Below are 20,038 nucleotides of genomic sequence, written 5' to 3'. Positions count from 1 at the left end.
ATTATTGTATTAAAATAATAGATTTTATTAAATAATAACGACAGCAAACAAAAAGAAAAATAATTAGCAAAAAAGCACAAACGCAAACAAAAGATAAAACACAAAAACTGCAAAATGAAAGCAAGAACTTCAAAGCAAAAATCCAAACAAAAACTTCCAAAATAAAAAAAATAAAAACAATTTTTTGTTATTTTAGGCAAAAAAAGAAAGGTGTAGAAAAATTGGTAAAATAGAAAAACACAATATATATTATATATATATATATATATATATATATATATATATATATATATATATATATATATTGTGTTTATATATATATATATATATATATATATATATATATATATATATATATATGTATGTATATATATATATATATATATATATATATATATATTTATGTGTGTGTACATATATATATATATATATATATATATATATATATATATATATATATATATATATATATATATATATATATATATTGTGTTTTTCTATTTTACCAATTTTTCATACAGAGGCGATTTTACAGGGGTTGTGTTACAGCCCCCTGAAGAAGATGATTTTCAAGTTATAGTTGGTTTTTTTACGAATTTAGTCTGTTTTCTGGAGAATTGTTTTGCTGATAGATATGGAAGATAATACATAACAATGTAAATATATTATTAGCAAATGTTATTTAATTACGTTTTTTTGGATAATTTTTTAAACCAGTGGTCTCCAACTGTTTGTAGGTATTCTAATGCTGTTGTCATGGTTAAGAAGTATAGGAGCATGTTTTATTTCCTGGTATGTTGAGGCATAGTTAATTTTGAGTGATTATCTCTTTTTGTGTTCATCATACTCTGAATTTTTTGCAAGAGTTTTGGGATGTTACTAATTAAACATGCCATTATGCTCTCTACCATGTTCGGTTGCCCCAGATGCATCCCACTTATCTTTAAAAAAATTTTTTTTGCTTTGCCAATGTATATACCGCCACAAGAGCGTGTGAATTTGTAGACACCGGCATTATTGGGAATCAATTTTGAATTGTTGTTGCATAAGATATTTTTTAACTTAGGTGGTTTAGTAAAAATTATTCTGACATTGTTAGTTTTAAGTTATTCTTAAAAATCAAAAAACAAAAAAACTGAGGCAACTTTGGTTGATTTTGTTATATAAAGATCTAAATCAACTCCCAATTTATTTCTAAATTTATTCTCAATAAAAAAAAAGAGAATAACAATAGATATGATGATTGTAAAGCTAGATAAAATAGAAAACTAAAAAAATTATTACAATATTAAGATGTTTGTGACTAATTCAAAGAAAAGGCTTGAAGAAGAAATTTTGTATACAAATAAAAAGGCACCAAAGTAATAAAAGAAATTTTTCATAGAATAAAAAGTTCTCATTTAATGTCATACCATTAAATAAAAGAACTTTAGATCTAAGTCTAGAAAAATTATTAAAAAATATGAAAAAATATAGGATAAGGTGAAAAACTGAGTTTACTATAAAAGAGTGTTGCCCGGTAAGGGCAAGTTTTAATGCAATTAAAGAATTGAAAAATAATTTAAATAATTATTTATTAAGTATTTTATGGATGACACAACTATGGTTTTGTATTTAAAATCTCTTCTATCTGATGAATTTTTTATGGTAGATATTGTTGTTAGCAGTCAGTATATTTATTTTGACGTTTGTTTTTTGGTTCAAAGTTAAAAGTTTTTTTGGTATTAGTTGGCATAATAATTTTTTTCTTTTATAATAGTTTTCTGTATTATTATTTTGGTTTTTTTTTTTAACTGCATAAAAGGTAGGAATACCATTCTTGACTGCAAAAGTAGGAATACCATTCTTGAAAAAAAAGAGAAGAAATACCATTCTTGACTGCTAAAGTAGGAATACCATTCTTAAAAAAGAAGAAGAAATACCATTCCTGACTGCAAAATTTTTTTATCTGATCCCTCAAGTTATTGTCTGATCAGTCTTCTCTCTATTATTAGTAAGGTTTTTGAGTTTTTGATCAACACATTTCTGATTTTTGCTGACAAATCAACTTTATAATCCTGTCTTGACAAAAAGTCTTCTCTTTTTAATGGCGTAGAACAGGCAGCTGATCTTGAATTTAATCTTACTATAACAGCTTGGAGCTTGCAGTGGCTCTTGAACACTAAAATTGAGTTATTTACTGTAAACAACTATTGTAATACTGTCGACATTTCTATATTAATGAATGGGAACCCTCTCACTTAGTCCTCTTCTTTATTTCTTCTTGGATTATTATTCACTACTGACATCTCATGGAAATCTTATTATTATAAAGTTATTATTATATATGCTAAAGTTGCTTCTCTTTATTGTGCTCATCATTATCTTACTCCTGATTCGTTCTTCTCTACAAATCTCTGCTCCTGTATGGAATACTGTTGTCATATTTGGGGTCGTTTTTCTAATGGTGCTTTTTCTCTTTTAGATAAGGTCCAAAAATGCATTGTAAATATAGTTGGATCTGGTCTATCTGCCAAGCTTGAACCACTATTGCATCATCGTTAGGTTAGATTTCTTTCTCCTTTCTACAACTACTATCATAGAGATAGATAATAGCTATCATCTCTAGCTCAAAGGAGCTATCATCTCCATCAACCAAAACTCATTCTTCCTTGATTCATCAGTCAGCAAAATCACATACTTTTACTGTACCTGTCCCTGCATGCTCTAAAAACTTTTTCTCCTCTAGTTTTTTTTGCCTGCACTTTAAACCTTTATAACTCTTTCCCATCTTCATGTTTTTCTGACTCATACAACCTACAACTTTTTAAGTCTTCTGTCAACTGTCTCTTTAACTCTGTTCTTTGTTTGTAAATTTTATTTAAAAAAACAACATTTTACTGCAAAAAATGAGAAATATTGTTTTTGACTGTAAAAAAGAAGAAAATTTAAACTTCTAATATTAACTATTATTTATCACATGAAAAAATATTTTTCTTATAAAGTTTTTACACAAAATTTGTATATTAATTAAGTCATGTAATATATAAATTTGGCTATAATTATTTTTTTGTTGTTTTTAAGTTATTTTTAATTATTTTAAATTATTATTTTTTTAGTGTGAAATATTTTGAAATTCAGCTGTTGAATCAAAAAATATTTTTTACACTGTTTAGAATGCCATTTTTATTTTGTTCAAAACATTTTATGTTTAAAAAAAGATGTACAGCACCCAAAATTTAAAACTGTAGATAACAAGTCACAGTTTTTCTGTTGTTTTTATGTCTTTAGTTTCTTTTAGAATTTAACTACAATGATCCAATTTCTTACTGATAAACCCTTAGGTATGTTGAATTTTAAAAAATGTTTTTGTATAATGATCTACATCACAAAAAGTCATCCATATTTAATTTTTTTTTTAGAGTACTACAAAAAATCATCCATGATAAATTCAAATGGTTTTTGTGAACAATGTAAATCGAAGCCAAAAAAAGTGGTAGAGTTTTATTTCTTTACAGTTTTTATTCAATGAATTTAATAAGATCTTGGATAGCATGATTATGTTTCCATTTATTTAGTTGTTTATTTAAAATTATTGTTTTACAAATTATTGTATTTAATTTTATTAATTTCAACATTTTAAATCTTAATCATATTACATCTTAAAATAGTTTTGTTTTTTAATAACTCAGTGTAACTAATAATTTTAGTATTACACTTTATTTTGAAACTCTATTAGTTACTTTGAACAGTTGTTTTTGTTTCAAACATTGGCATTGCTATAAATAGAAGAAATATGGTGTTATCAAATAGTTAAAAATGTTAATTAGTTATACTAATGAGTTCTGTGGTTGATAATGAAAAAATAATAGTCCTAATGATTTAATGGTGTTATTAAAAAAATGTTTAAAAATTATGAATACAATCAGAAGTGCTTACATTAGAGGATGAGGATTAATTTATTTGTTTTTATATATTTTTTTAATAAATTTGTTTTAACTGCTCTGTCAAACTTTTTAAAATTTTCAGACTTTTTGTTGAAATTCCGCATTTTGCGTTGCCCAACTTAGATTGTACAAATTTTTTTTCGAATGCTACAATAACTTACAAGAACTTAAAAATAATCAGTAGTAACAATCATGAAATTAATCAGCAGTAACAATCATGAAAATAATCAGAAGTAACAATTATGTAAATAATCAGCAGTAACAATCATATTAATAATCAGCAGTAACAATCATGTAAATAATCAGCAGTAACAATCATGTAAATAATCAGCAGTAACTATCATGTAAATAATCAAGTAACAATTATGTAAATAATAATCAGTAACAATCATGTAAATAATCAGCAGTAACAAGCATGTAAATAATCAGCAGTAACATTCATGTAAATAATCAGCAGTAACAATCATGTAAATAATCAGCAGTAAAAATCATGTAAATAATCAGAAGTAACAATCATGTAAATAATCAGTAATAGACACAACTAGACACAATGTAAATAATCAGCAGTAACAATCATGTAAATAATCAGCAGTAACAATCATATTAATAATCCGCAGTAACAATCATGTAAATAATCAGCAGTAACCATCATGAAAATAATCAGTAATAGACACAACTAGACACAATAGACACAAGAATTTGTTCAAAGGAGCATTTTTATATAATAGTTCAATATTTATCAATATTTAATTATTTGGAAATTATTAGATGTTTATATGTTATGTGGTTGATTTAAATTTTTTTTGTTTTTAATAAAATATTCATGTTAAAAATAAATAAGAACAATGTTGTTTTGAAGAACAAAATCTGTTAAGGGTTAATTAATGACCACACAAGTAGAAATTATAGTGGTTATCCATACAGGTAGAAATTTTAGTGATTGGAATAGAAGATAGAATTTAACTTTGTATAAATATTGAACAATATGATAGAATTCCAAGGTTAGTTGGTCAATACTAATACAAAATATTATTAAAAACTTCCATCCGGATATGAAAACGATATATATATATTTTTTAACATCTTCGCTTTCAACAAGGCTGCAAGCAACCACTATTAGAGTTGGAAATTACTGGAAGAGAAAAGATGAAGATTGTAGAGCAAAATAATGATTGACAGACGACTTTAAAGATTGCAAATGATATGAATTAGGGAAGCAAGATGAAGGAAGCGAATTCCAAAGAACTGATGTTGAGGAAAAAATCTAAAATAATAAGAGTTTATGGAGCATTTAGGAACAGCCACAGAAAAAGGATGAGACTTAATTGAATGAGGAGTAACACGAGAATGAATTTTAGTAGATGGCATAAGAGGCGCTAGCTCTTTAAAGCAGTGCCCATTATAGTATTTGTAGAAAAGAGAAAGAGAAGCAACATTATGACGATGTGATAATGGTTGGAGGCTGGCTGCAAGAGCAGGTCCAACTATGTTTACAATGTGTTTTTGCACTTTGTCTAAAAGAGAAAGGGCATCATTAGAAGATCTGCCCCAGATGTAGCAAAAGTATTCCATACAAGGCCAGATTTGAGATTTATAGAGATAGAGAATAGAATCCAGAGTAAGAAAGTGTTGAACTCAATAAAGAGATGCAACCTTAGCAGATGCTAATTTTGTAATGAATTTGACATATGGTTTCCAAGAAAGATGGGAATTAAGAGCTAATCCTAGAAGATGAAAGGTAGATGTACTGATTGAGTACATTATCGTTAACGGTAATGTACTCATTGAGTGCATTACCATTCATAAATATAGGAAGATCTAAATTATTGTGATAACGATTGACTGAAAAAAATTGAGTTTTATCTGAAATAAAGTTCACCAGCCACTGTGAGCCAGAAGTGAGATCCTTTTCAAGCTCAAATGCTCCCTCCAAGCAGTCAGAGAGTGTTGGCTTCTTATCATGACAAGAATAAATGGTAGTATCATCAGCGAACAATGCCACCTTAGTTGTGAGAATATTTGGAAGATCGTTAATGTAAACTAAAAAGAGTATAGGGCCAAGTATTGAACCTTGAAGAACCCCTGAAGTTACAGAATACGAAGTGTTTTCCATTGAGGACAACTTTTATACTATGATTGGAAAGGAAAGATTCAATAATTTTAAATATGTTACCAGATACACCGTGAGAAGAAAGTTTATGGAGAACACCAGCATGCCAAACTTTATCAAAAGCTTTAGAAATGTCAAAAGTAATGGCCTTAACCTCTCCACCTTTATATAATGCTAAATAAAACCTATTGGTTATTACTATTAGCAAATCAGCTGTAGAGCGAGAAGATCAAAATCCATATTGATAATCAGAAAATAAGTTATTAGATTCAAGATGAGAAATTAAGTGTTTGTTAATTAAAGATTCAAAAACCTTGCTTATGATAGGTAAAAGACTAATAGGACAGTAGTTAGACAAATCAGAATGCTCTCCATAATTTTTGAAGATAGAGACAACAGATGCCGCTTTCCAGCAGGTTGAAAAACAAGACTCTGATAAGCACTTGTTAAATAGTTTTAAAAGTACAATGGCAGCTCTGGAGAACACTTCTGCAAGACTGTAACAGGTATGTTGTCTGGACCACAGGCCGTAGAGACCACAGGTCTGTAGAAGAGTCTAAGCAAGAAATCACTTTAGATACAGAAGCTGGAGTGATGCGAATGTCAAGCAATGGATCAACCTGTTTGACAGCTAAATCAGGTAGAATGCAACTAGTGGAATCAAGAGATGATTGATGATAAGTTCTTAGCAAACAATTCAGCTTTGTCTTTAGGTGAAGTGACAAAGACATGAGAGCCTAATTTTTGTGATGAAATACGAGATGGAAAACCATGGAGAAGAATGAGGCTTGACCTGGAATGTTCAAGATGGAATTAAAGATTCCATGCCAGCCTGAATCCACTCAGTTATGTAAGAAGCACATTTGTCAGCAGGAAGACGAAAGGTTTCTACCCAAAGGCCATCACGAAGAAAATCACAGAAAGAGTCCCAGTCAGGTTTAAGGTAGTTGAAAGAGGTACGATGATAGGGGGATTCAGATGATGAAGAAAAATGAGATAATAGTTTTAGAAAGATCAAACCGTGATCAGAAGCACCTAAGGGTGAATGTGGAGAGACTGAGCACTGACTAGGATCAGAAACAAGACATATGCCGAGTAGAGAAGGTAAATGATTCGGATTGTCTAGAAAGCGAGTTGGAAAGTTGACTATTTGAGTTAAGGATTGAGAAAGGCAAAAGTTGTGGACTTTAATGTCACTGACACTAGAGCAAAGCCATTCAGTGTGATGAGCATTAAAGTCACCAACGACAACAATATTGGCTGATGGATAAAGAGAGAGGGCTTGGTCAATTTGATCAGAAGTAACATCAAAAGAGTAGATAGCATAAAAGAACAGATAGAAGATAAAAATATTTAAGATATTATAAAAAGAAATAATAGCTATTAAGAATGATAAACTCTAAACAGTGACAGGTCACTATGTAAACAGTGACAAGTCACTATGTAAACAGTGACAGGTCACTATGTAAACAGTAACAGGTCACTATGTAAACAGTGACAGGTCACTATATATGTAATTTAAGTTCACTTTAATTTTAATATAAGGTTGTTGTTTTTATTTTAAGCAAAAATAAAAAGATGTTGCGTTTATTGATATATGGATACCAAGATTTATACAAAATGATTCAAATAACTGAGTTCTATTGTTTTCAAAAATTTAGTACTGAAAGTATTAAATTTCCAAAAACAGTTACAAAATAGATTTCATATTGAGTTAACAACATTAATTGTTTTATAAGCAATATAAAATGATAATGCTCTTTTAAACATTATTATTACAAAGTTATGACAGTGTGTCTATTTGTAGAGTTACAAAGTTATGACAGCGTGTCTATTTGTAGAGTTACAAAGTTATGACGGTGAGTCTAACAATTTGTAGAGAATGATTAAGATAGATATTTTAGGTAAAAGGTGTCAACATTTAGAATCTAACAATGTTAGTGTAGTCTTTAAATATTTACAATCACATGACGTAACATTATTATACAAAGTAGACAGACATATTTATTTTGTAACTCTATTATCATATAACTTTTTTTTGCTGAATTTTTTTTTTATATTTGTTATAAAAAGGTTTTAAATAAAATATTCTTGTTAAAGAACTGTTATGAATGCAAAAAAGACTATTGTTCAACATGCTTCAAAAGCAAGCACAGTAAAGGGACTTTGAGAAAACACAATTGGAATGCTTTTGATGAGGTAATTATAACTATAAAAATATTTATATTGTATTTTATAAATATTTATATTTCATTATATGCATGTGTGCTGCAAATGTGCTTCAAAAAAAAAAAAGCCTTAAATGATTTAATTCAAAGTTTGTAAAAGGTTTTGGTATTTAATATTGCTAAGATTATAAATTCATATGTTAATTTAGCAGCTTATTTTTAGTACGAATGTAAAGTATAAGAAAGATTAACATGTTAAAAGTTAAAAAAGTTTTAAAAAGCTTAACATGTTAAAGTTTTAAAAAGGTTAAAAAAGGTTTACATGTATATATAGGTTTAAAAAAGTTAACATGTTCAAAGAATAAAAAAGTAAAATAGGGTTAACATTTTAAATCTTAAAAAAGTTTAAAAAAGTAAAATAGGGTTAACATTTTATATGTTAAAAAAGTAAAATAGGGTTAACTTTTTAAATGTTAAAAAAATTTAAAAAAGTAAAATAGGGTTAACATTTTAAATGTTAAAAAAGTAAAATAGGGTTAACATTTTAAATTTTAAAAAAGTTTAAAAAAGTAAAATAGGGTTAACATTTTATATGTTAAAAAAGTAAAATAGGGTTAACATTTTAAATGTTAAAAAAGTAAAATAGGGTTAACATTTTAAATTTTAAAAAAGTTTAAAAAAGTAAAATAGGGTTAACATTTTATATGTTAAAAAAGTAAAATAGGGTTAACATTTTAAATGGTGAAAAAGTTTTAAAAAGTAAAATAGGGTTAACATTTTAAATGTTAAAAAAGTAAAATAGGGTTAACATTTTAAATGTTAAAAAAGTTTAAAAAAGTAAAATAGGGTTAACATTTTAAATGTTAAAAAAGTAAAATAGGGTTAACATTTTAAATGTTAAAAAAGTTTAAAAAAGTAAAATAGCGTTAACATTTTAAATGTTAAAAAACTTTAAAAAAGTAAAATAGGGTTAACATTTTAAATGTTAAAAAAGGTTAACATGTTAAAAGTTAAAAAAGGTTTAAAAGTTAAACATTTTAAAAGTTGAAAATGATTTAAAAAGGTTAACATTTTGCAAGTTAAAAAAGGTTAAAAAAGATTAACTTGTTAAAAGTTTAAAAAGTGAAAAAAATTTAACAAGTTAAAGGTTAAAAAAGGTTAATGTTTAAAAAATTTTAACACGTTAAAGGTTTAAAAAGGTTATCATGTTAAAAGTTTAAAAAGTTTTAAAAGTTAAACCTTTTTAAGGTTGAAAATGATTTAAAACGGTTAACATTTTGCAAGTTAAAAAAGGTTATCATGTTCAAAGTTTAAAAAGCTAAAAAAGGTTATCATGTTAAAGGTTAAAAATGCTATTGTATATATTACAAAACCACAAATTAGTAATTTTTTAACATATACAATAGCATATATTGCAATAGATTTAATAGTGTATGTTGAAATATATACAATAACATATATTATTTAATACTTTTTTTAACAATTTTTTTGCAGAGTAGTTGATTATCCTGATAGGCTTGTTGAATGATAGGATGGTAGTTAATTATTTTGATAGATTGGAAAGATGGTAGTTAACTATTCTGATAGACTGGTAGGATGGTAGTTAATTATTATGATAGCCTGGTAGGATGGTAGTTAATTATTCTAATAGACTGGTAGGATGGTAGTTAATTATTCTAATAGGCTGCTATGATAATAGTAAACTATTCTGCTAGGATGGTAGGATGGTAGTTAATTTTTTAGGTTGGTGAATCCTAAAAGTATAAAACTATTTATGATATCATTTTTATTTAGAAATTTCTAGATTCTTTTGAATAATTCTAGCAGTTCAATAATATTCTAAAAAACTATTGAAATTTATTGTGAACCAATAGTTTACTTCAAAACAGACAAATTTCAAAATATCATAATCCTGATCACAGAAGCCAAGTCATAATGAAACTACAGCTATTTTCAATTTGTTTTTATGAAACTAAAGCTATTTTCTATTTGTTTTAGTCATAATTTAAGTCTGCTGCTTTTCTATGTTGGACATTATTGTGTATTTTTATGTGGTTTAAATTTATTGGTTTAGTAAATTATACAATAAGTTATAACTGCATATATATGTAGTTACAATTTATTGTATAGTATTATAGTAATGACTTCCATTTTTTAGTTACAAGTTTATAATTTTAACTGGTTATGATTTCAGAATATCAATATGGTAGCATATAAATTATAACCCTTTATTTTTAACTCTATTCAAAATAAAAATATTGTAAAGTTAATAGTTTTTGTTTTAAAAACCTTTTTAATTTTAAATGTTTATTTATTTTCAGAAAGCCATGCAAACAAACATGAAACAACTTTATATTGTAAATTGAATTAAATAACATCATGTTACAACATTTTTGTTTATATTAATTTTTTAATGCTTCTTACATAATTTTGGGATGCTGAATTCAATGGTACCATTGATTTTGCTCTATCATCAAGATTTCTTGAGAAAAAGCACAAAGTTTATTTCAAAGTTTTTGTATATAAAAACTTCAAAAGATACTTTATGCTTTTTCTCAAAAATACTTGATATAGAGCAAAACCAATGGTTTTGCAAAAAACACATATATGTGTAGCAAAAAACACATGTATGTGAAAGGCATTTATGATATTATATATATGCTGATTTTAATTATATTTATGACTTTATTTTCAGTTAAATTATTTATGTAATAATTTAACTGAAAATAAAGTCTAGTGTGTCTAGTAGATCCTGCAAGCTTTGTCCTGACTCATTCTGTTATGTTTATGGTTACTTTATAAGTCCAACAGAAACTAAACATAAAATTGCCAGTGGTACAAAGTTATTTACTGCATATCCTGCCTATTTTGGTATGGCTATGGGAGATCAGGACAAATATTGGGCACCATGCTACAGTTGTGGCAGCTGCAAATCAAATCTGGAAGGATGGTTTTGTGGAATCTGAAAGTCAATGCTCTTTGTAATTCCAAGAATATGGAGAGAACCAATGAATTATCATTAGGACTGTTATTTCTGCATGGTTGATATTTCAAAGTATAAAATTCCGCAGGATAGGCTGGCTCTAGTTTATCCAACTACATTATCTTCTATTAAACCAGTTCCACACAGTGACGAATTGCCTGTTCCTACTCCAACTCAATCCAAAGTAGCAGCTGCATATCATCCTGAAGAAAATACACCAGATGAAATCAGTGATGACTGTGATTTCAGGGAACTGAAAAAAAACTGAACGATTTGCCTCATTTTCTTGATGACAGTTCGAGATTTAAGTCTCACTAAATCAGATGTCAAACTTCTGACATTAGGTTTTAAAGAATGGAATTTATTAAATCCAAGCTGCAAAACATCAAAATACCAAAAGAGACATGAAACAATTGTATGCTTTTATGTAGTATCAGAATCACTGTGTTATTGTCATGATGCTCGTGAACTTTTTGATGAAATTGGTGATGTTCACAATCCTAAAAAGTGGAGATTATTCATTGACAGCTCAAAAAGAAGTCTAAAGGCAGTTTTGCTCCATAACGGGAATCAATTTCCTTTAATTCCAGTAGCTAATTCTGTTCATCTAAAGGAAGACTATAAGATTATGAAATTGTTGCTTGAAAAAATAAACTGCAAAAGTTATAAGTGGGATGTATGTGAAGACTTTTAGAGGCTAGCATTTATTCTTAGTCTACAAGAAGGGTACTCGAAGTATTCTCGTTTTCTTTGTTTATAGGATAGTAGGGCTGTGGATCAGCACTTTATAAGATGGAAGTGGTCAGTAAGGGAACATTTACAGCCTGGTTCAAATAATGTTATAAATCAATCCCTGATACCTCTTGAGAAGATCTTACCTAGGTTCTGTCAAACAATGTGTCAAAGTATTAAACTCAGCTAGTGCAGCATTCCAGCATATTTGGCAGATGTTTCCAAAGGTGTCAGATGCAAATATTTCAGCAGATGTATTTGTTGGTCCACAGAATAAAGTTATGTTGCCTTATAAGGAGATGGAGGATAAAATGTCTGCAGTTGAAAAAGAAGCGTGGATTACATTTAGACATGTTGTTAATAGTTTTTAGGCAACAATTAGAGTGATAACTGAAAAAAGCTTGTGGAAAACTTAGTTGTAAAATACACAGATATAAAATGCAGAACGTCAATAAAAATGCATTACACTTGGAATTTTTCAGACCAAATTTGGGTGAGTGAAGAGCATGGATATTTCATCAGAATATTCTTAAAATGGAGAAAATATACCAGGGCAGATGGGATGCAGATATAATGGGTGACTACATTTGGTGTTTGGTATGCAATGACAACAAACTTCATAAAAGAATACCAGGTTCTACTGTTCACTTTTAGTATTTTATAAAATTGTTAGAGAATGTTACATTACAACATAATGTAACATTATATAATATATGTATGTAAGGGGATGTAGTATTATGTTTGTAACATAACACAACATTTTTAAACTAGTAAATGTTATCATACGAATAATATAAGTAATAAGTTTAACTAATTTTTTTTAATTTATGGTCAAATGTTTGATGCATTAAAAAAAATATCATATTCAGATTCAGCTTGCTTAAATTAATTAGAAAATATCAAAAAAATTTGATAAACAGATAGTTTTTTTTTGTTTTTGTTTTTTATAACATTGTTTAATTAATCTATTTAAACATCTTCACCAGACAATATTTGTAAACTACAAAGTCTTCACAAATAGTAAGCACGTTTTTATAACAGCAATAAATTTGAGATAAACAACAACAAAAATTTGTGTTTGTTTGTATTACTTATTTTATATAAAAAATGTTTGTTTGTATTACTTATTTGTTTACACTTTAATTTTTAGTCATTTGGTATTATTTAAATTTTTACTAACTTTATTTATATTTTATTTTATTTTCATATTTTATTTTTAATAATTTTTTTATTGGTAATGATGTTTATTTTATTACTGCTGCTTATGAGATTTATTTTATTTATACAAGTTGTTTTTTTTATTGTTTTTTTGAAAGACTTCTATAAATAATCAATATACTTTCTCAAAACTTTTTAAATGTGACTATGCTATTTTTTCCAACGTGCTCTTCAATTGCTTTAGTATGGTTTTACTACATATTGCAATTGTTCTGCTATGGTTTTCACATAATGTGTACCAAAACTAATCAAAAAAATAAATAAAATAAATTGCAGGCATTTCTTTAAATATTCATAAATCAGGAGTATTTGTTAATGATTTTGCAAAAAAAATTATTTTTTATTTGTTTATATGTTTTATATGTTATTATTTTTTTATTTGTTTTATATGTTATTATTTTTTATTTGTTTATGTTTTCTAAACAAAAATTATTTTTTTACTTTAGCTATTAATTTAACATTTAATTTTTTTTTTTAATTTTTTTTTTTAATTTTATCCTGTTTTCAATAGAAATTTTACTGTTTTTTTTATTTTTAACTCACATTTACTTTTGTTTTAATTATTTTTTTTTTTTTATAAATTCAGTTTTACAATGGATATTATTTTTTTAGAAATCTTTAAAAATTTCTTGTATTGCAAAAACAAATTCATCATATGTTACAGCTATTGATTCTGATAAATCTAACAGTTATCAAATGGATGTTTCTAATACACCACCTAATTCATTGTTGAATGGGAACTATGATGAAGAATCAAATGCAAAATCTTTTGCTGCAGCAATAAATGAATGGAGACAGTCAAGAGTTTCAAGTGGTAATAAATTATTTTTAGTATATAATAAATTATTTAAATTTTTTATTTGGTTGATTTTCAGGATTATATTTTTAGTACAAATGTTAAACGGATTTTCATCAATTTTTTTACTTCAATAAACTATTGCATTTTTTGTATTTTATTAATAAAATATAAACAATCAAAACTTAATAAATTATATTAGATAATTATTGTCTATTGTCTGTGACTGTTTGCCAACACGTATCCAAAGAATGGATGTCCTTTGAATAGAACTTTTTAGGCTTGGCAGCAAAAGAGTCACTCAGGTATACTTTAAGTTAGGTCTTGCTTTTAAAATCTAGTCAGGTGAATTTGGTGAGTGCGGTAATATCTCCAAGTTAAATTCCAATGATTTTTGCGCCGTTAATTTTGCAACATGTGTTTTTCAACAAGCATTGTCAAGTAAAAAACAAATTTTGTGTTGCTCTGGACAATCAGTTGATAGTTTTTACTTAAACTTTTCTAGTTGACCCCAAAGACTTCTGCAGTGACAGTTGTATTAGTGGGAAGCAATTCTTAAAAAGCAATTTGATGTATGCTCCACCATGCTAAAAGCATTAATTTTTTGGAGTCTTGTTTGGTTTTGGAGTCAATTTTTGCTTTTAAGTACGGCTGATTGATTGGCACTTTCTGATATGATTAATAAAGAGGAACTATTTCTCATAACCTGTAATGAAGTTGCCAAGCCAGCTCATAATATGCTTTTTAGATAGATTATGAGCTGATTATGCTTTTTAGATAAATCATTAGCTGAGTCAAATCATGAGGGACCTAAACACCTTATATAAAGCCATAAACAGGCTGATTTAGGTGATGTGATTTAGTGGTATGACAACACCCAAAAGTTCTGGCCAAATAGTTTGCCTTGGGCTGCTCTCAATCAGCACTTTTAATTGACCAAGATTCAACTCCAGAGGCAACACCAGGCTTGGGTTCAGATTTTAACTCTTACAATACCTCTCAATATACTGTTTGTATTATACTATACCCTCATATTCAAAACCATGTTGACTGAAGATATTGACTGAAGATATACTGTTGTATACTGTTTTAAGTTCTCAACATTGGGGCAGTTATCACAACTATGAAGCATACAGCTACAATTGTCAATGTCACATGCTGTTTTTAATAAAAGTTCTTTATATTCAATATTACCAGGAACTGCATAAGTAATCAACTTTGAATTTTAGTGTATTTGACAGACACATTCTTTCTTACCAGGACTAATCCAAGATATTCGTCACTCTGATAAAAATTCTTGATCCGTGTTCTAAGTGCTTGTGATATCTTATTTCTATTATTTTTTTTACACTCTTCTAAGATACCTTTAGTCGCCTTTAGTTTATGCGCTTTTTTAACAATTGGTTTTGGTACAGAAAAGAATTCTGTTGTTGTTGGATTGTCCAACTTTTTGGTGTTAATGTTAGTAGGATTATTTTTCCATTTCTATTTGATTTGGCAATTTTTTTCTTAATGGCTTCACAAAATTAATCTTGGTCTGTCAATTATTTCAAATATTCATTGTTTATCGAGCAATTAAAAGAAATTTCATTACTAGAAATTCCCAAATAATTTGAAATTAATGCTTGGCAAAAATTTGGTCTGCCTCAAACAGACACTGATTTTAATGGGGAGCAACCCAACATCCTGAATGTTTTATTTGTAATTTCAGAACCAGTTGGAATGTACTGGTTTCATCATCGATGGTATTGTTTTCAGTAGTTTCATCTTTCTTAAAACAAGTTCTATAGAATTTTTGATTTGGGCATAACTTCATTCTTAAAGGGGTTTCTTCATTAATTAGTTGAAGGGTTAAAGCAGTTTCTTCATTAATTGATTGAAGGGTTAAAGCGGTTTATTCTCAGTTAGATCAAATATTACTTACGAAATACCTTAGTTTTATGAACTTTATATAGGTCACAATACCTTTGTGTAGTTTCATAACGTGCAAGGAACATCTTTTCATGATAAAAACATATAGAACTGTCATTTAAAGTTATATCTCATCTTCAAGCAAGCATTTTTTTTTCTTCAATGAAACTTTGAATGACTTTTTCGCCAACCATTTGAGTAAACAGAGTTTTATGAAAATCAAGGTTTAGTAAAACTCCAATATAACATTTTTTGTTACTCATTACTTACTCTTAGTCTTAAGATATTTGTTATTATTTTATCTAAATATAAAAGTATATGTTATTTTATTTATCGAATTTGTATCTGGATCATACATGTTCAATAACTTTAAATAAAGGTTGCAGTATTATAAAATGAAGTAATACTTGGCCACTACTTTTTTAGCCCCACTTAAAAATAATTACTTTTTAATTTACCTTAAGAATTTTTTAATTCAAGAAGAATAATGTAAAAAAAAATTGCATTTAAATTTTGATCTGTTTTAGAGATTTTGGCTATATATATAACAAATTCAAAATAGTCGATTTTGAATTCAAAAATCCTATTTTGATAGAAAATTTAAGTTCAGATCAGCAGATGCAAGACATGCTAAAATTATTTTTTCTGTGTTTCTACTTCTTATATTGAAGATTCTAAATGTTTCAAGTGTTAAATTTACTGTGCATCCAGCCAATTTTCAGTTTTTTAACTGGACCTAATTTAAACGTTTTAAGGCTAGAGGTTTTTTTTAGAGGGATCTAGCTTCTATAATTTTGAATCCGATGTTACAAAACTTATCAGAAATGATTCCTACCACATATTTTCACAAAATGACATCTTTACATTCTCTTGTGTATTCTGCTTTTATTTGCTTTATTAACATTGAAGTTTTTGTTTAAAGTGTTTTTTTTGTAATTTTTTTGTAATTTTGAAGTTTAAATTGGCCAAAAAGAATTATTTTTGTAAAATAAATTTTGACTTTTTTAAAAGTTTTTAAGTATTTAAGATAATAGTTTTTTATTTATATGGATTTAAAAATAAGGCTTTTTTTGAGTAAGACAATAAATTAATTTGTCTTATTCAAGATAATAAATTAATGACTTTTAATTAGGCCTAATGTATGTATGCTAGCTGGGTTAGATGCAGCTAGCTGCTTTAGCAATGATAAAAACATGCTATTACAAATGAAGGTCGACTTTCCCATACAAAAATACTTTTTAGGGGTCGTCCATAAAGTACGTACGCCAAAAATTTTGAAATTTGATACTTTATACTACCCCAAAGCTCTTTGCTTACGCATTTTAAAAATGTCTTCAAGTATAAATGCAAATAGTAATTTAAATAAATTTAAAATTTACCAATGTAAGTGTGTATTTGGGCGAAAGGTTTATGCGGCGGCCATAGTCGACGGAGATCCAGGTTCGATTCTCGGTGAAATCTCGGAAAACTTTTTTTATTTTTTTAACGAATCAAATGTAAATAAACTATACTTAAGGTGGACGTTTTTTTCAGGCACCCCTCTTTAGTAAGTAAAAAACGAGTCTAAGGTGAGATCAGTAATATTGAAAACAAAGGGTAAAACCCAGTGGGAGGGAGCAGCAGCAAATTTTGTGCCCTTTTGCTATTTTAAGAAGCTTTTTATTTTAGCAAAACCTAGCGGTCTTTGAGACGCCATTGACACGTTTTTTTTGGGGTGACTCCGTCCCATCAACCACGGCCCTCAGGTCTTACTCAGGGCCAGTATATAAGGGCGGGCATGTGTGCATGGGCCCCCTCAGGATTTTTTGATGTTTTGATTTTTGATGATAGAACACTTTCACACAACGTGCAAACTTAAGTTCGTTAATATGCCAAATGAGGTGGCCTTGCAAAAAATTTGGATGGCGGAGGCCATCCAAATTTTTTTCCAAATCCAAAAGTTATAGCCATGCAAAATTTACACCCCTCTCATTTTGGGGTTCGGGAGGGTAAGCGTTTTAAGGCTTTTTGTTCACAGGTCTCCGCCATCCCGATATTTTGCAAGGCCTCCTCATTTGGCATAGGTATAAACAAACTTAAGTTATGAGTTTGCACGATGTGTGAAAGTGTCCTATCTGCAACATCAAAAAATTCTGAGGGCGCCCATACATGTGTGTGCATAGAGGAAAACTAGACCCTCTACTTCATATACCATACATCTTTTTATGTTGGCAAACTAGAATCTTTAGTAATGTAACTTTTCTATTGATTAGCTGGTTAATTGTGATAAATTAGAAAATCGAAGTACGTACTTTTAAATTGAACCCTCCCCCCCCCCCTCCCATACCATTTCGTACGCTTTTTGAAGACCCCCCCCCCCTCCCCCCTATGAGCGTACGTACTTTATGGACGACCCCTTAGTAAACTCAATACATTGAATGTGTTCAAAATAAATTTTTATCAAGTTCTTATATTTATGTTTAAACTTGATAAAAAAACGGCACTGCCTTTATTTTACTCAATATTTAAAAAAATAATCATATATACAGCACAAGATTCTCAAAAAATAACTTTAGTCAATCCAAAACCTATTATTCAGCCATTAAATACTCAATTACAAATCGAGGACCTAAATTATGGAATACACTTTTAAATGACGATCTTAAAACACTCTCTTCGTTTAACCAATTTAAAACAAAACTTAGGCAAACTTTTATAAACGACAATGAATTAAATTTCCTCTAAGGCGTTAAATAAGAGTATTCTTATGATTTGATTTATATAATTATGAATATATTTATTAATTTAATCATTTGAAAGGTTTAAAAAAAAAACAATCATAAAAATGTTAAATTATAAAAATATTTATCTTTAGTTACTCGTAAAAGTGTTGCTCAAAAAAGTACTGCTATTGGTACAAGAGACTACATTGATGACTATAACCTACTAGATACATTCATGAATAATATGAAATCTTCAATATCTTATCTTGATAGAATTGCAATCAAAATGGGAATGAGAAACTCAATTCCAAAAATTTATACTCAAAAAATAAGTATCGAAGAAGCAATTGTTGATGAAAAATTAATTACTCCTAAGGAGGGATCATTTATACTATCGTTTGCTTTTCCTTCACAAGATTCTTTATCGTCTATACGTTCTTCACAAGATTCTTTAATGCAAGATGAGTTTGAAATTGATATTAGGTCTTGTGATGAAGAAGACGAAGAAGAAGTTCAAAATAAACCAAAAAATTCGGAAATGAATCAAAACAATTCAGAAATAACTAGCATGGTTGTTGAAGAAGATAATAACCATTGTTTAAAAAATTTTAAATGTGCCAATGTTTTTTTGCCAGCAAAAGATTCCACTCGATTATGGCGTCCTAAACCTATTTATGAAGGGTTGGATAAATATTATTTATTGGGTATGCATGCATTTGATGTTTCTAATGAGTCAAAAATTATAGGTACCTTTGCTAATCAGACTAATAAAATCGGTAAACGCGATTTTTCTAATCAAACCGATATAATCGATACACGCAATTTTTCTAATCAGATTATTAATACGGGTTCAAACTATATTATGACAAGTGAATATGAAAAAAGAAAGTTTAAATTTCATTATGATCAAGAAAAGTTTTGGAATCCTGAATTGTCTAACAATTTACACTAAACATTAGTAAGTTTAGGAGAATAAGTTTTTCTATATAAATCGTGATGGATTGCAGATAAATTATTTGTTTAAATATATATTCATCACTGCAGAGCTTTGCTGTTTAAAGCAGAAATAATACAATATCTTATAAAGTATGTTTTCCTTTATTTATTAATAAATATAAAAACTAAAAATGAATAAGTAATCGTGACGCTCGTGACATTAATTTCACATATTGGCATAATAGTGACCCAAGTTATAATAATAATAGTGACCCAAGTTTTTATATTTGTAGTATAAAAGCCTAATTATCAGATATTGCTTTTTATTTATTGATTATTATTTATATTATTTATATTTTATTAATATAGTATAAAAACCGACCGATCAAAAATATCTGATAACCGTTATCATATATTTCTTATTACTGAGAAAACGATACCTAAAATTATGCTCCAAAAGCAAGAAATATTGCTGTTTAACAATCTTATATATTTTAGTAATGAATTACTGAGTTTTGGCGACATCTTCAAAACAAACTATATTTTAGTCACAGAA

General features: G+C 27.8%; 1 protein-coding gene across 1 annotated transcript; it reads left to right on the top strand.

Moving 5' to 3' along the window:
- The first annotated feature begins 514 nt into the window (after positions 1–514).
- Positions 515–19,632, top strand: LOC100213320 (uncharacterized). The gene is made up of 6 exons (XM_065788163.1): positions 515–656; positions 3,281–3,323; positions 3,402–3,475; positions 8,137–8,235; positions 13,750–13,951; positions 18,699–19,632. The coding sequence occupies exons 2-6, from the start codon at positions 3,293–3,295 to the stop codon at positions 19,496–19,498; spliced, it is 1,206 nt and encodes a 401-aa protein (XP_065644235.1). The 5' UTR covers positions 515–656; positions 3,281–3,292; the 3' UTR covers positions 19,499–19,632.
- The last annotated feature ends 406 nt before the right edge of the window (positions 19,633–20,038 follow it).

This window comes from Hydra vulgaris, chromosome 01, assembly GCF_038396675.1.
Source record: "Hydra vulgaris chromosome 01, alternate assembly HydraT2T_AEP".
NCBI lineage: Eukaryota > Metazoa > Cnidaria > Hydrozoa > Anthoathecata > Hydridae > Hydra > Hydra vulgaris.
The sequence above is the reverse complement of the archived record's forward strand: the minus strand, read 5'-3'. Positions and strand labels throughout refer to the sequence as shown.

What these genes read in the sequence shown, in the direction of transcription:
- LOC100213320 (XM_065788163.1), top strand. Translation starts at nt 3,293, where the DNA reads ATGATCCAATTTCTTACTGATAAACCCTTAG. An exon ending in ATTGGAATGCTTTTGATGAG is followed by an intron (nt 8,236 to 13,749) that starts GTAATTATAACT and finishes TTATTTTTTTAG; the next exon opens with AAATCTTTAAAAATTTCTTG. An exon ending in ACAGTCAAGAGTTTCAAGTG is followed by an intron (nt 13,952 to 18,698) that starts GTAATAAATTAT and finishes ATTTATCTTTAG; the next exon opens with TTACTCGTAAAAGTGTTGCT.